The following is a 17,040-nucleotide window of genomic DNA, read 5'->3' as shown; positions in this document are numbered from 1 at the left end:
CTGGGGTTCAAATTGCTCATATTCTTTCACTCTCCCTGTCTCTAGCTTCCTCCAAGCGACATGCTTGGCTCCAACTATGACATCCTGTACATCCTTCATATGCCCTGAACCTTGGCATCTCTCCCCAAACCTTAGTCTCTCTCACTCCTCCATTAATACACAACTTAACATCTCTTTCTTTGACCTAGTGGGTCACCCATCCCTGCTTGGATCAAAGTCAGTGTTTTTGTTTTGATAATGCTGCACTTGGTATATGTAAAAAGGCTTATATAAATGTGAGATGTAGTTGTTGCTCATTTATCACCAGTCCACACCAAGGTGTAATGAGTTACATATATCTTGTCTTGTCACAAACAGAAGACCATTATAGTACATTTGTTCAAGGTACAAGTATATATGTCACAAGTCGCCTGATTGTCCTTTGCATTTTACACACTTCCCTGTGGAGTTAAGAGGAATGAAGGTATGTCTTACCCCTATTGTTGAATTTTATTAGAATCATAGAAACTCTACAATGTGGAAACAGACCATTTGGTCCAACAAGTCCACACCAACCTTTCAAAAGAGTATCCCACCCAGACGCATTCCCCTACCTTATTAATCTATATTTCCCTCGACTAATGCACCTAACCCACACATCTCTGAAAACTATGGGCAATTTAGCATGGCAAATTAACCAAACCTGCACATCTCTGGAATGTGGGAGGAAACTAGAGGAAAACAACACAGACACGGGGAGATGTGCAAACTCCACACAGACAGTCACCAGAGGATGGAATCGAACCAGGGTCCCTGGTGCTGTGGGGCAGCAGTGCTAACCACTGAGCCACCGTGCCACCCATTCTTTGCATCTTCTGGATTTCATCAACTGGTCTTTTTGACAGCCTAATCTCAACAATATCCTTCAGGACAGAAACTGGGTGGGAGAAATGAGTGGACACCAAAATCAGAAGAAATGAGCAAAGGAGGGTTATAAAATTGAAATAGGGAAATGAAGGAGAAAGAATTTCAGGAATAGGAGAAAGGCAAGAACGTTCAGTCTTTCAAGTCTGCCCCTCCATTCAATAACATTATGGTTGTTCCAATTAGGTTCTCAAGTCCATTTTCCCGCCTGTACCCTTCATCCTCGACTCTTATCAAAAAAAAAGCATGTCATATTTTCAGGCACCGGCGTTACCAGTGTGTCATACCTTTTGGTTACAAGCCAATGGTCGTTCATGACTGAGGTTGTTCATTTCCACCACCCCCCACCTTCCATGCTGAGTCTAATTATGAGAGAACAGACCAATAGAGAGTCTTAACAAGAGGTATTTGTCTGATGTAACGAGGTCTAGTTTATTGCATGATAGCATTAGCAATGAGTATTCATTAATTTGACATAATCACAACAAACAAAATGTAAAAGACATTTAGGTAAGTACATGAATAGGAAAGGTTTGGCGGGAAGAGGGCAAAATGCAGGCACGTGGGACTAGTTTAGTTTGGGATTACTGTTGGTGTGGACTAGTTAGACCAAAGGGTTTGTTTCCATACTGTATGACTGTCTCCATCAGGCTCTCCATCCAACGACTGAATGGCATTATTAGATTAGGTGGAGCTCAATATTGCTCAACATTAACTCTTGTTTAACCATTCCCCTATTCAACACTACCTAATTCAGTCTTAAATTTATGCCAGATGGAAGAAATTAATGCCCGTAAGAAGGCAAGTCCAGAGATGAGGGCATTTGATTGGGCAGAATGGTATGGGGTGGAGATCCTGACATCTTCCTAATTCCACTCCCCTCCTCAATCAATTCAATCTCCAGACAGGAATAGTGGTGGACAACCTTTAAGCTCAGAGACCAATTGAGGCCCTTAAGTATCACTTAATTTCCTCACCTTACCATCATTGACATCAACTCGCCATCCAGGGAAGATACTTATTGAGGGCACTCAGTGCCCAATCAGGGGACCTGGGACTGCCAGGGGCTGCCCACTGAAAGCCACACCCCTGCCATTGCTCCAACACCCTGCCAGCGACCCCTTCCCTGGGAACCCCCCTGCCTATTTGCATTTATCTCTGGCAATCCCTCCTGCAGTTGTGTGTGTAAACATTGGCACTGCTCACCACTCCCAGTCTTCCCAACAGTACTGGACTCACCTGGATCACTGCGGCATGGGGGTTGCTACTGACTATCCAACCAAAGGGCAAAAAACAAATCATACTCCCCACACCGGTGTTTTACAAAAATATGTGTAAGCTTTTAGTATTGGAAGTAAATCTACGAAGAGGTTTGTTTAACTGTTTCGATGTGATGGGTTCAACACCCCAAACATCTGGTCACCAGCTTCTGGGTTCAAAGGCCATCCAAGGGCTGAAGTAGATAATCCGGGTTGAGGTATCAAGAGAGTGCCTCACACTGTTGAGCAGCGTCAACCTTCAGAGGAAATTTTAAACCAAGGCCCCATTGAGGCGGTTGTTGTGCAAGTCATTCTCTTAGTGTCCTAGCCAACATTATGCCTTGAAGTATTGCCAACAAAGTGCACTCTAACTGACCATTCAACTCCTTTGCTCATTGTGGGATCAGTTGGAGAAAATTGGCTGCCACGTTTTCACTTATGCCAAGGTAATTCATTGATTGCATTGACATGACAAAGTGTTATAAAAACACATGATTTATTTTCCTTTTCTGGAAAAAGGAGAGTACTGCACCCCATCTTAGCATGTGTTTTTTGGGCTTAAAAACAAGACAAATTTTGAATTAATCACTGAGGATTGCATCAGCCCAGACTATTTCTGTCATTGCTTATACATTGATATGCTCGGCTGTTTTATAAATACTCAAAGGCATATTACAAAAAAAAAACTGGCCCTGCTAAGGTTAATCTGTCTCACCCGAGCATAAAACAAAACATCATGTTTCAAGTTCAGCACAAATTAACTAACAATTCCACAGGCCTTTGAAGCAAGATTTTGCCATTTTGATAAATGATCTTTCTTAATCCCATGACATGGAGGCAGAAGATACCCCGGCATAGTTTTGCAATGTGCCGAGAGCCAAGATTGAGATTTCCCATAGACTTCTGATTTCTTAGTGAATACTACAATTGAATGCTAAGAAAATCTGAAGACAACTCTGTTGTTTTACTGCATTGTGCAGATGCCTGGTACCACTAACAAAACCTTCAAATGGAAACAATTTTAGCAATCTCAATGAGCTGGGAGAAGGGAAAGTCTCCGAATTTTATGTTAATCCTTTCACGGGGTGTGAGATTCGCTGGTTGGGCCAGCATTTATTGTCCATTCACCATTGCCTTTGAGAAGCTGCCTTCTTGAACCACTGGAGTCCATGCAGTGTAGGTAATGCCCAGTGCCGTTAGGGGCAGAATTCCAGGTGTTTGATCCAGTGACAATGAAGGAACAGCAAAGTTTCCAGGACAGAGTTTGACAGTTCTTATCGAGTAAGGGAGTCAAGAGATATGGAGCAAAGGCAGGTAAAATGGAGTTGGGAAACGGAAGTGATTACAGAGTATTTCAATGCTCGGCCACACAATGAGATTATGATTGACCTGCAATTTAACTCCATGTATCCCTTTCTCTTTGGTTCACTAAAATCTATCAGTTCCAGAGTGAAACCTAACTCAGCTCAAGTTCTGTTTGGGGAAGAAAACGCCTACCATGCTCGGTGCTTAAATGCGTTTTTTACTTCACTCCTGAAAGGGCTGGTTCTAATTTTTAAACTGTGGCTTCTAGCCCAAGACCCTCAATCAGCAGAAATTGTAAATGAAAAACAAATACCATGGGTGCTGGAAATCTGAAATTTAAAAAAAAAAGAGAGAAAACGCTGGAATTATTTACACGTGGAGATAGAAGCAGAGTAAATCTTCAGGCCTTTTATCATGAGAATTCAGAAATGGAATAGGTTTTTTTTGCAAGCGTGGATTTAAGAGTGGAAGAGGAACGAAAAGAAAAATCTGGTTCAGGGTGGAGGGCAGGAGAGATTAAGTGTCAACTTGTTTCCTGTTGCAAGGGACATACCAGATTTCACACATGAGAAACAGAAAGCATTGAAGGTGAATGTGATGGGAGAGAGAAATGGGTATCCAATCGGAGAGAAGAGTCAAACTCTTCAAGGTGGTCAAAACAGAAACAATAAAAAGGTGCAACAGCAAAATCTTGCAGATGCTTCGCGTTGGAAATAAAGACAGAAAACACTGGAAATACTCAGTAGGTCTGACAGCATCTGTAGAGAGATGAATGCCCAGGTCTATTTTGCACTGAGACTGATCAATGTCAATGGATTTGCTCTTAACTGCGTCCAGCACGTTTTTCTTGTTTCATTCCTACCACAATGGAAGGCGTGATCTCATCATAGGGCTGTAAATTTTAAATCAATACCTCTCACTGACATAAAAACTATTGCTTTGAGCATGTCAGTCAACAATTTTGATTGACAACTGCTATTCTGCATTTGGGCATGTTTGGTTTACAAAAGCTGTGTGTGTCTGGGTGTTTCACTGGCTGTCCTTATGTAGTTGGAGCTAAGTTACATTTGTCTACATCTGCTTTTCTACACTAACTAAATCATTGTGGAGGGTTACCCCCTTGATCTATTTCATCACCAGCTTTGAATTCTCTAAACAAGTTCAAATTAAGGTTCTCAAACCCATCGGTAGAAGTCACAAAAGTCTGAGCGGAGTTTGACCACAATCCCTGATCTAACCCACTAATACCAAATGATAAAAAGGAGTTATCCTGCTGTATTGGACGTGAATGCCCTTTAGGTAACTGGAACATTGGTTCAAGAATAATGTACTCCAAGTCCACCAGATTGGCAAACAAGAAGGATCAAAGTGTTTTATGATCCGTCAATGACCAAACATGGCAAATATATTCACCAGAAAGGCTGAGGAGATCACTTCTAATGGAATGAAGTTCCCACTTAATTTTGGTCTCCGCCCACAGAGATTTATGAAATGGCACAGTTTAACCAGTTTATTTGTAATGTGCACAGTATTCTTGCATGTTGTTCAGTGTAGCTCGCATTATCACTCTCACTTTCACACTCCATCTCTCTGTCTCACATACTCAGGCTGGGTTTTAGTCCCAGAGTGTCAGTATGGCCTCAGGCAGAACTCCAGGGGAACCCAGAGGAGGCAGTGATGGGAGGCCATCTCCTCGTGTTGCACCAAATTAAGAAAAGCGTGGAAGAGGCTGTCGGGCCGCTCCACTGGAAAAGGTGGGCACTGCTGACATGGATGGCGTTACCAGAGGGTGCCTCAATGAGACCTTTAGAAGGCTCTTTTTAAAAATTCAGCCACAGTTACCAGGCCAACATCAGAGAGAGCTAAAGGGCTAAAGCTCCCTGCTATCGGTGGTGCTAGCTGGTTGAGCAACTAGAGGAGACCTCACTACAACCTTTCACTGAGAAGCTGCCTCTGTCTACATGATAGGCATTTACCTCAGTAGAGTGCTGTCTGGAAAATTCAAACCAGTGTTTGTGTGAGATGAGTGCCCTTCATTGATACTCTAATTGGTTATAATGGCTGCCTGCTGTTGCATGAGGTCCCCAAGAAGCAGTCTTGGCTGGGGGAAGGAGCGTACCAGTAGTAAAACCCTATTCTCAAAGTTTGTCACCATGACACAAAGACCATTCAGCCCATTACCTCCATGTCATTCGTGACACCCATCCTCAAAGAACAATTGGAAACTAGATTCTTGATTGCTATCTAAAAGGGCGTTCTTCTCCCTGGAACACTTCTACAAAACTGTTAAACAGAAATGTTAAAAAAAAACAAAAAGCACACTCTCAAAGCAAAAAAAAGCATGGATGGTAATAATTTATACTGGCCACATTCCAATCTGCAAAAAAAACCTTCCTTTTTAAGGAATCTAAAGAATTTAAACAAATGTCAAGATTAAGGAACTTCCTAACAGGATTGCAAGAGAAGCTAAAAAGCTTAAGAAATGGTACACCACAAAGGGCAAGTGAGGACAGGCAACAAATACCAACTTTGATACTGATATTCACAATCATCAGAATGAAGTGGGAATATTAAATTGTTTTTAAAATCATTGTCAAATCTGAATTTAGGTAGCAGTCACTTACACACGAGTGGGAGGCAGTGTTGCATTAGAATAGATAGTGAAGGTGTACAAGAAGAAGATGTTATCGTAATGGATGGAATTGAGATGACAAAGAGCCTTAAATAGACAGGAGTATTTAGATCAGAATGTTAGGTTCTTATTGACCGAGGAGCTGGGCAAAAACCTGGAGTATCATCCTAGGTACGACCACCTACAAAGGTACAGGTTAGAATTCAGAGATGTACAGCACAGAAACAGACCCTTTGGTCCAACTTGCCCATACTGACCAGTTATCCTATATTATTCTAGTCCCTCTAAACCCTTCCTATTCATCTGTTTGGGGATTATCAAGCACTAGGAAGGAAATTGAAGTACAGGTCCTCAAGGGTCATAATCTCCGGATTACTGCCCGAGCCACATGCCAATTGGCATAGAGATAAGAAAATTAGGGAAGTAAACATGTGGGTAAGGGATTGGTGTAAAGAGAGATTCCACTTCATGGGGCATTTGCATAAGTTTTGGAACCGGGGGGATCTGTACCATTGAGATGGTCTCCACCTGAACCGATCAGGTACCAATGTTCTAGCGAAGAGGATAAATAGGGTGGTCAGTAGGACTTTAAACTTCTGAGTTGGGGGGAAGGGAAAGTGAAAGCGACAGGGAGTATGGGGTTAAATGTAAAGATAAGCAGCAGGATAGCATGTGTGCAGGCGGATTTAAACTTGAGGGAGACTGGGAATGCAGCAAAAAGGAAGAATAACTTAGGACATCTTATGACTTCCAAAATGTCTATTGATAAGAAAGTTAGCATTAAGGCACTTTACCTGAATGCTCGTAGCATTCATAACAAAGCAGATGAACTATCGGCACAGATCATTGTGAATGATTATGATGTGGTAGGCAACACAGAGACGTGGTTACAGGGGGGGTCAGGACTGGCAGTTAAACATTCAAGGATTTTCAACTTATCGAAAAGACAGGGAGGTGGGCAGAGGAGGCAGGGTTGCCTTGTTAGTTAAGAACAAAATTAAATCTATGGCACTGAATGACATAGGGTCGGATGATGTGGAGTCTGTGTGGGTGGAATTGAGGAACCACAAAGGCAAAAAAAACCATAGTGGGAGTTATGTACAGATCCCCCAACAGTGGTCAGGACCAGGGGCGCAACATGTACCAGGAAATAGAGAAGGCATGTCAGAAACGCAAGGTCACGGTGATCATGGGAGACTTCAATATGCAGGTGGACTGGGTAAATAATGTTGCCAGTGGATCCAAAGGGAATTCATGGAGTGCTTACAGGATGGCTTTTTGGAACAGCTTATCATGGAGCCCACAAGGGAGCAGGCTATTCTGGACCTAGTGCTATGTAATGAACCAGACTTTATAAAAGATCTTAAAGTAAGGGAACACTTAGGAAGCAGCGATCATAATATGATAGAGTTCAGTCTGCAGTTTGAAAGAGAGAAGCCAAAATCGGATGTAATGGTGTTACAGTTAAATAAAGGTAATTATGAGGGCATGAGAGAGGAACTGACGAAAATTGATTAGAAGCAGAGCCTCGCAGGGAGGACAGTAAAGCAAAAATGGCAAGAGTTTGTGGGTATAATTGAGGACACTGTACAGAGGTTCATCCCCAAGAAAAGAAAGATTATCCGGGGAGGGATTAGACAGCCAAGAAAAAGAGAGATCCTATAAAGTGGCCAAGAGCCAGAAATCAGAAGATTGGGAAGGCTACAAAAACAAACAGAGGATAACAAAGAGAGAAATAAGGAAGGAGAGGATCAAATATGAAGGTAGGCTAGCCAGTAATATTAGAAATGATAGTAAAAGTTTCTTTCAATACATAAGAAACAAATGACAGGCAAAAGTACACATTGGGCCACTTCAAACTGATGCTGGAAGCCTAGTGATGGGAGATAAGGAAATAGCAGGAGAACTTAATAAGTATTTTGCGTCAGTCTTCACAGTGGAAGACAGGAGTAATATCCCAACAATTAAAGGGAGTCAGGGGACTGAGTTTAGTATGGTTGCCATTACAAAAGAGATAGTGCTAGAAAAGCAAAAAGGTCTTAAAATTGATAAATCTCCTGGCCCCGATGGGCTACATCCTAGAGTTCTGAGGGAGGTGGCTGAGGAAATAGCGGAGGCGTTGGTTGAGATCTTTCAAAAGTCACTGGAATCAGGGAAAGTCCCGGATGATTGTAAGATCGCTGTTGTAACCCCCTTGTTCAGAAAGGATCAAGACAAAAGATGGAAAATTATAGGCCAATTAGCCTAACCTCGGTTGTTGGTAAAATTCTAGAATCCATCATTAAGGATGAGGTTTCTAAATTCTTGGAACAGGCAGCTAGTACTGAGGAAGTGGGGAGGCTGCAGAAGGATCAAGACAGTTTAGGAGAGTGGTCCAGGAAATGGCTGATGGAATTCAATATGAACAAATGCGAAGTCTTGCACTTTGGAAAAAAGAATAGAAGCATGGACTACTTTCTAAACGGTGAGAACATTCATAAAGCCAAAGTACAAAGGGATCTGGGAGTGCTAGTCGAGGATTCTCTAAAGATAAGCATGCAAGTTGAGTCTGTGATTAAGAAAGCGAATGCAACGTTGTCATTTATCTCAAGACGGTTAGAATATAAAAGCACTGTTGTGCTACTGAAACTTTATAAAGCTCTGGTTAGGCCCCATTTGGAGTACCATGTCCAGTTTTGGTCCCCACACCTCAGGAAGGACATACTGGCACTGGAGCGTGTCCAACGGAGATTCACACAGATGATCCCTGGAATGGTAGGTCTAACATACGAGGAACAGCTGAGGATCCTGGGATTGTATTCATTGGAGTTTAGAAGATTAAGGGGAGATCTAATAGAAACTTCCAAGTTAATACAAGGCTTGGAAAGGGTGGACGCTAGGAAATTCTTTCCGTTAGGCGAGGAGAGTAGCACCAGTGGACACAGCCTTAGAATTAGAGGGGGTAAATTCAGAACAGAAATGCGGAGACACTTCATCAGCCAGAGAATGGTGGGCCTGTGGAATTCATTGCCGCGGAGTGCAGTGGAAACCAGGACGCTAAATGTCTTCAAGGCAGAGACTTATAAATTCTTGATGTCACAAGGAATTAAGGACTACGGGTAAGTGGAGTTGAAATGCCCATCAGCCATTGAATGGCGGAGAGACTCCTTGGGCCAAATGGCCTTACTTCCACTCCTATGTCTTATGGTCTTATGTACCAGCCTTCACCACTTCCTCTGACAGCTCATTCCACACACGCACCACCCTCTGCGTGAAAACGTTGACCCTTAGATACCTTTTAAATCTTTCCCTTCTTGCCCTAAACCAATGTCCTCTAGCTCTGGACTCACCCACCCTAAGGAAAAGACCTTGTCTATTTACCCTATCCATGCCCCTCATGATTTTATAAACTTCTAAGTCCACCCCTCAGCCTCCGACACTCCAGGGAAAACAGCCCCGGCCTATTCAGCCTCTCCCTCTAGCTCGATCCCTCCAACCCTGGCCACATCCTTGTAAATCTTTTCTGAACCCTTTCAAGTTTCACAAGATCCTTCCTCTTGGTATTGTGGAATACTCCCCATTTGTCTGGATGGGTGCAGCACCAACAGTTTTCAAGCAGCTTGCATCAATCCAGAAAAAAGCAATTCATTTGACAGAAATCCCAACCACCTTCAATATTCACTCCCTTCACCACCATTTGCACAGTAATGTGTGCTATCTACAAGATGCACAACTCACTAAGGCTTCTTCAACAGCACCCATCAAACCTCCGACCTATAATATTTAGAAAGACAATGGGAACACCACCACGTGCAAGTTCTTCTTCAACTCACATCATCGTGACCATGAATTTATCACTGTTCCTTCACCATCATTGGGTTAAAATTCTGTAACACCTTTTCAATTACCACTGTGGAACTCCATATACCCAGGTGTCTCAGCAGTTCAAGGCGGCATTTTCTGTAAGGCAAGTAGAGGTCAGCAACATTTGCTGGGTGAGCCATCATGCCAATTTTATTGGATTGTGGAATAATATGGAAGTGTCTGGAAAGTAGGCCGCACACCTCTATCAAACTAAGACTAACAAAATGTATCATTTTGAAAATTATGACCCCAGTTGATGGCAATACTGGAAAAAAGTTAGATTCCAAAGTGGAAGCTGGCTTGACAGACCATAGGTTTTATTCTTACTATTTGGTTGCCATGGTGATAAATTACTGAACATATTCACAAGGCACAACTAATATACTTCTGACAAAAGAAAATAAGATTACACAGAAGAAAACAAATTAAACTTTATATATGACAATTTGGAAAGATATGGTCATAAGCACTGGCAAAAAAAAAATCAACTATTTTTCCTGCAATATCTTTTCTCAATATTTACCCATAGTGAAGAATTATTCACATTTGCCATTTTAAAATTTGTTACTCAACTGATGAGGTCATAAGTGTTGCGTATGGTGAATTTCTATTCATTTACTGGATGTGATGCTCTCTGTTCCTGTCTCTGAGACACAGACACAGGCTCAATTTACTCATTGAATTGTAATGGAAAATATCTTTTTCCAGTTACTTTGATTACTTTGAGGCTGCTAGACAGCACATCAGCTGATATGCATCTTCCCTCCTGAATTTTGCTTTGTTTGGCTTCTGCCCACTCTTCCTGTAGGTTGTAAAAGTTCATCTTAGTAAACACGGCAATAACATTCTCATCAGATAGCTTATCTAGTCATTTAGGTTCAATTGTATGATTTATTAGAAATGCTGTTTTGATTCTGCTTTTTTTTTAAAAAAACATTTCTGACCATTAGAAAGGGTCACCTTCACAGAACTATATCAACCATAAAGGTTTACACCCAAACCTTTATACTGTCAACAACATCAGCTGCATAACTTAGTATTCAAAATAAGCAAGTACACTTTTTGGGCTGCAGAACTCCAGGGTACATTCATAGTTACTGTGCAGCACTGGGAATAAGACGCAGAATGGGTTTAGAAACATTAGTGAAAGACTAAAGTGCATCAGATTGCTGCAGTTTAAGAAGATGTCTCATGCCTTATAAACAATTACAGATGCTCAGTAAATGCCAATGACATCCATATCCCATCAATGAATTTTAAACAAGGGGAATTATTTCTGTAACTGTCTCTGCTAGGAGGGCTCTCCAAGAGTTCTAGCCAAAATGTATCCTTCAAGCAACACCTATAGCAGACTGTCTGGTCATTTTCTCATTGCCATTTGCTTGGGGATTTCAAAATGGGCAAATTACCTGCTGCGTTACTTCCATTATAACAGTGGCCATGCTTCAAGAGCACTTAATTAGCTGGAAAGTGCTCTGGGCCATTCTGAGGTTACAAAAAGCACTGTACTGTGTAACAACAAGTCCGTTCTTTCTTTGATAACTTTGGCACTGCTGTGGAATTGTTAGGTGGATAATAGTTAATGAGAGTTAGGAGGCTCTGTTAAGAGTCAGTTAACTTTTACACAAATCAATTAGCATTTAGACATTAACGCAGTGCCAGGGACCTGTCACTCAGCCATAACAGGCAGCACATCTAATATAAATTAAGTTATTGATGGGTTTTTTTTCCAACTACAAACACAGGGACTAGTTTGAATGGCATGTTTAATTTGTAAATATGCTTTGTGTTCACATTACTCATGTTAAAATAATGGTGGGTTTGTATTTTCAAAACCTTTGGGATACTGGATTTTAAAATTCCGGCTAATACTCACCAAGGGAAAAAGTATTCAAATATAAATCACATTATTTCTGAGAGAGAGAGAGGGAGAGACTACATTTACAGGATTAAGCCAGGTAAGTAGTACGCCAGGGGGAAGAACACTGACAATCAGAACCAAAGAGAAGTAAGCAAACAGGCAAAGAAGGTAAGAGACAGAGACAAAAAATGGGACACGGACTAAAACTGACAGCGAGAGCCAGAAGCTGAAAAATATTTCAGCAAGAGTTAGGGAGAGGGGCACAGAACGGGGCGGAGAAGCAAACAGAGAGACACACGAGAACTAGGAAGAATCTGTGTCAGAAACAAAAGGAAAACACAGAGAGAGAAAACGGAATAGGGAGAGGGAAATTTATTTAGTGGTTGATTTAGTTAGAGGCAGTCAGCTGAGAGAAAGAGACGCGGAAACACATGATGAGGAACAGCGTAGAAAGAGATTGGAGAGACAGTACAAGGACACCAAGCAATTGGAAGTCTACCTGAGAAGGTGAGCCGGAGCCGGGCTTGGGAAGGTCTCCATGCACCGGTCAGTTTCTCCCCAAGGGCAGACAGGAGCAGGATTTGAAGGAGGAAGGCACTGAGTCCCCAGCAGAGGCTGAAGGGGAATCCGCATCTCGGAGCTGAGCGGCGAGCACTCCTCATCCCCAACATCGTCAGTCCCACTGCTCCTTCTTTCCAGCAGCAGCAGCAGCAATCCCCCGGAAAGCTTGAGGACTGTCCCAGTGCAAATCTCAGAGTGAAGGAGGAGAAAAAGCAGCAAACTGCTGGCCGGGGTGGGGGTGTAATGATTGAAATGGCTTAAGTCTTAGCCTAAAAGACCTCTCAAGGCAACTGATCAAACATAGGAGCTTGTATCTCTCAATTAACCTTGGGTCACAGGCGCACCGTTCCAGTCTCCCCCCAGCTTTTTTTCTTCCTGAAGCGCACACTGACGGTGAGCTGGCCAGTGACTGGTCCTTCACGGGATCTGCTCTGGCTTCCCCCCGCCTCCTCCTTTCGCTGCTCTGTCAGGTGGCAGTCTGCACCCACCTTCCAAACTGTCCACTTTCACTTGGACGCGGGAGAGAGACAGGAACACGCCCCTCCTCTCTCTATCTCTCAGCCTTCAAGACTATGATATCCTGCCGAAAGTTAAATGCAAGTGACACATTGCGAACACCGCCTTCAAAAAGAAATGCACAGGAACCCTCCCAGATTAACCCACATAGACAGATAACTACTTCCTCCCCGTGCAAAACGAAACCCCTCCGGCTGCAGGTCAGAGTAAATCAGTCAAACACCGAGTGAAAGAATGGGGTCTCCTTCCTGCTTTTTGTGGGTTTTTATTTTGCTTTTTAAGTTCACCAGTTGGGTAATTCGGTCTGTGTTACGTTACAATTGTATGTGTGTGTTTGTACAGGGTGAGTGTTTCTGGGGTGCTCTCACTGCGAGGTGCACTTGACTCGCTCAGGTCGCTATATAAACCGCCCAGGATGGTGAGCAAGGAGGCTACAGGCAATAATGACTTCCTCAGACAGAAGCACTTGTCAGCGTTGCTGCTTTTTAGTAGCCTTGATCATAGGAACTTTCCAGTGTCAGAGCTGATGTCTCTTGCTTATGCTAGACCCCATATAAAAATCTGATGGTGGATACTGAAGAACCTGACAGACATCACAAATATTGTATACTGAAACATTACATTCCTCAGGGTTATGGTGTGTGAGCTAGAATTAGCCAGCAAGTTACACAGGGCAACACGTTTACATGCTTCAAGTGATCCTCGGTAAGATGGTGTATGAGACCTTTATATCCTCAGGTCACATGCTTTAATGCATTGATTTTTGACGTTTATTCATGGTATGCCACCATGGCCTACAGTTATTCCCCTCCCTCATTGCCCTGAAGTGTTCGGCTTGCTAGTCTATTTCAGAGGGGCAGTTAAGAGTCAAGCACATTGCCGTGGGTCTGTAGACTAGACCAAGTAAGGACAGCAGATTTTTCTTCCCTAATGAATATGAGTGAACCAGATAGTTTTTTTTAAAAAAATGAAAATAATTACATATTCTTACAAGTAAGATAGATATTTTATATTCAGATTTTACTATCTGCTATGATGGGACTTGAACCCATGACCCAAAATTATTAGTCCAGTGATATCACCCTGCCACCACGTCTCCCTGATGCTATCACAAGCATATCTGTACAGGTACATTGAAGGTGAGATAAAACATACAAGTTACGAATAGGATGTATATGTCGGTCTTGAAGAGGAATTGACTCTGAGGCTCAGTGGTTCAATTGCAGGGCCAGGCTACATCAATTTACCTGATAGGGTTTAGACAATGTGGGGTGACTTAATGGAGGTGGGTGAACGATAAAGGGATTCTGTGGTTAACATTTCCTCTGGTGACAAACAAGGAGGTATAAACTTAAAATGAGAACTTTTCACCTGTTTTCAAGAAAAATCTAGAAGTTTCATCTACAGTAGAAACTGGGAACTCTTCCTGCTCCCCATCCCTCAAAAGCTATGGATCTTGGGTCAGTTGAAGCTTTTAAATTTGAGTTTGATAGATTTTCATTGGGGACAGGTTTCAAGAGATACAGATGAACAGTAAGCAGCTGCTAAATCAGCCATGATCAAACTGGCATACTGAGCTTTTCCCCCCAGGTTACCAAATTGTCCACCAGGGGGTGATATTCTGGGGAGTCCCATTGCCACAATGGTGGAGCTGGGAGAGTGATGGTGGATGATAGATTTTTGAAAGTTAGGGTTCAGGCACACTGAAAAAAACATTGGGTTGGATTCTAGTCCCTGTTACATTTTCCATGAAGATCTTGACTTTACTACATTGGGTGGGAGCTCATGAGCATCTGGTTTTAAATCTTATTTCAGCTGACTTAAATAAAAATTAAAGTGACAAGGGATGAAGAAGTGGTGGAAAGGCTGTCTTTATTGTCAAGGTTCAATGATTTAGCCTTTTCAGTTGTTAGAATTGCGAGATGAGGTGTGGTGTGGGCTACATGTCCTGAGGATTGATTATTTGGAGTGTGAATGTAAGTGTTTTGTGACCTATTGTTACCTCCACTGATATCAAATCTGACTGATGGGTGCCTGGACGTTACTATCAGTGTACACCTCTGTTATAACTCAAAGTTCTGCCCAGGATCGTACTGCAGGGAATCTAATCTAATCTTTAAAACTACAGAGAGTTGTGAACGCAGTACAGTCCATCACGCAAGCCAACCTTTCATCCATTGATTCCATCTACACTTTTCATTGCTGAGCAAAGGCAGCCAACATCATCAAAGAGCCCTCCCACCCCAGTTGTAATCTCTTCCATCAAGCAGAAGATACAAAATCTTAAACACATATACTAATATGTTCAAATACAGCTTCTTTCCCATTGTTATTAGACTTCTGAATGGACCTCTCAAATTTCAAATCTAATGTTAATCTTGCTTTATGTGAACTTGCTTTGCAGCTGTAACTTTGTATTTCTCACTCTGTTCAATCACCCTGTGATTTTTCTGTGTTATGATCTGCCTGTACAGCACACAAAACAAAACTTTTCACTGTACTTAGATACGTGTGACAATAATAAATCAAGTCAAATCAAGTAACGTTCTGGCTGTGATCTCAATTCTCCTCCTGGTGGGCCAGATGTGCCAAGTCAGGACTCACTGCTTTTCAAATTCCAGGCTAGGGACCTGAGCACACACTCCTGGCTGATACTCCAGTGCTGTACCAAAGGGGTGCTGCACTGTCTGAGACACCATCTTTCCACTTGTCATGTGAAACCCGAGAAGTCCTGTCTGCTCTCTTGAAGAAAAAAACATCCCCTTGGCTCTCTGTGCAGAAGAGCTGAGTTCTTCTCAGTGCAGTGTCTAATAACCCAGCATCAGTAAACTATCATTAGTCCATGACTGCTTTTTGCTGCCCACACAATGTTTTCAATGTGCATCCCGATGTTATAGTTCATTCATTCTAAAGTGCTTTGAGACATTTTGAAATCCTGAAAAGTGTAAGTGCAATCATTATCTTCCTATTTTCATCTTCAAAAATCAAACTTTTACCACGCAGTCCCTAATCTGCATCAACAGTGGAGACATTCAAATTAAGGACCGTACCATCATAGGGATGCTGTGACTCAAAATGTATTTAATTACTGGTGAACTTCCATAGTAAATTTTCCCTACAAACGTCCATGATCTTAGTTACCAGTGGTACCTATTGAAATGTAGTTTACTCAGATGGACAATGACCAAGACTGGAATGGTGCTGGAAAAGCACAGCAAGTCAGGCAACATCCGAGGAGCAGAAAAATCAATGAGCCACCTCCAAGTCTTCCAGCCTCATTCCTGATAAAAGGCTCCTGCCTGAAACGTCGATTTTCCTGCTCCTCAGATACTGCCTAACTTTCTGTGCTTTTCTAGCACCACTCTAATCTCCAGCATCTGCAGTCCTCACTTTTGCCTGGACAATGACCAATGCAGTTGCTATTCTTAGACAGAGCTGGACACCTTACCAAGTTGGAGTGATGTCCTATTGGGCTGCGTGTGCAGGTTCTCACAAAGGGGACTGAGGAAGTCTAAGGATATATTTTAGATTACTTCCAGTGTGGCGGAGAGGGGTGGGGAGGGAAATATATCCCTGGTGGTGGGGTCTGTTTGGAGGTGGCGGAAATGTCGGCGGATGATGGCCAATTCACCTAACCTGCACATTTTTGGACTGTGGGATGAAACCCTCACAGACACAGGGAGAATGTGCAAACTCCACACAGACAGTTGCCTGAGGCGGGAATTGAACCCAGGTCTCTGGTGCTGTGAGACAGCAGTGCTAACTGCTGTGCAAACATGCCATCCTTCTGGAAATGGGGATAATGAAAGCAATAGCACCAAAGGCAATGAGTTTCCCATGGTGCCGGAAGGCTAGAATTTTTAAAAATATTAATCAAAGCCTCAGACAACTCTGCCTGCATTCAACACTCACCTAAACCCAGAGGATCTTGTGATGGACTCTAAGTGGGGATTGTATCAAGAGGTGGCCTGTCTCACCCATATTTCAGTTAGTGCTGATTCATACTCCGGGTCAGCATACAGTCTGAATGTCTGCAGCCAAGAGCAGAGTTCAGTGTTTAAGAGGCCACTATCAAGCTAAATATTTCCACAAGAGGTTTTTGATTCCATGTACATGTATATGCAATATATATACAGAGAGAGGGAGAGGCAGCGATTAGT

The 17,040-nt window shown here is 42.5% G+C and overlaps 1 protein-coding gene across 2 annotated transcripts in view; it reads right to left on the bottom strand.

The window, feature by feature from the left end:
- sema3h (sema domain, immunoglobulin domain (Ig), short basic domain, secreted, (semaphorin) 3H) overlaps positions 1-13,064 on the bottom strand; it is a 159,429-nt gene extending 146,365 nt beyond the window's left edge. For both annotated transcript variants that reach the window (XM_043708547.1, XM_043708548.1), the window contains exon 1: positions 12,303-13,064. In XM_043708547.1, coding sequence (XP_043564482.1) covers positions 12,303-12,474 — 172 coding nt within the window. In that variant the 5' untranslated portion in view covers positions 12,475-13,064. The remainder of the gene's footprint in view (positions 1-12,302) is intronic.
- Between the last annotated feature and the right edge of the window lie 3,976 nt (positions 13,065-17,040).

Source organism: Chiloscyllium plagiosum, chromosome 18 (genome assembly GCF_004010195.1).
Source record: "Chiloscyllium plagiosum isolate BGI_BamShark_2017 chromosome 18, ASM401019v2, whole genome shotgun sequence".
Lineage (NCBI taxonomy): Eukaryota > Metazoa > Chordata > Chondrichthyes > Orectolobiformes > Hemiscylliidae > Chiloscyllium > Chiloscyllium plagiosum.
The sequence above is the reverse complement of the archived record's forward strand: the minus strand, read 5'-3'. Positions and strand labels throughout refer to the sequence as shown.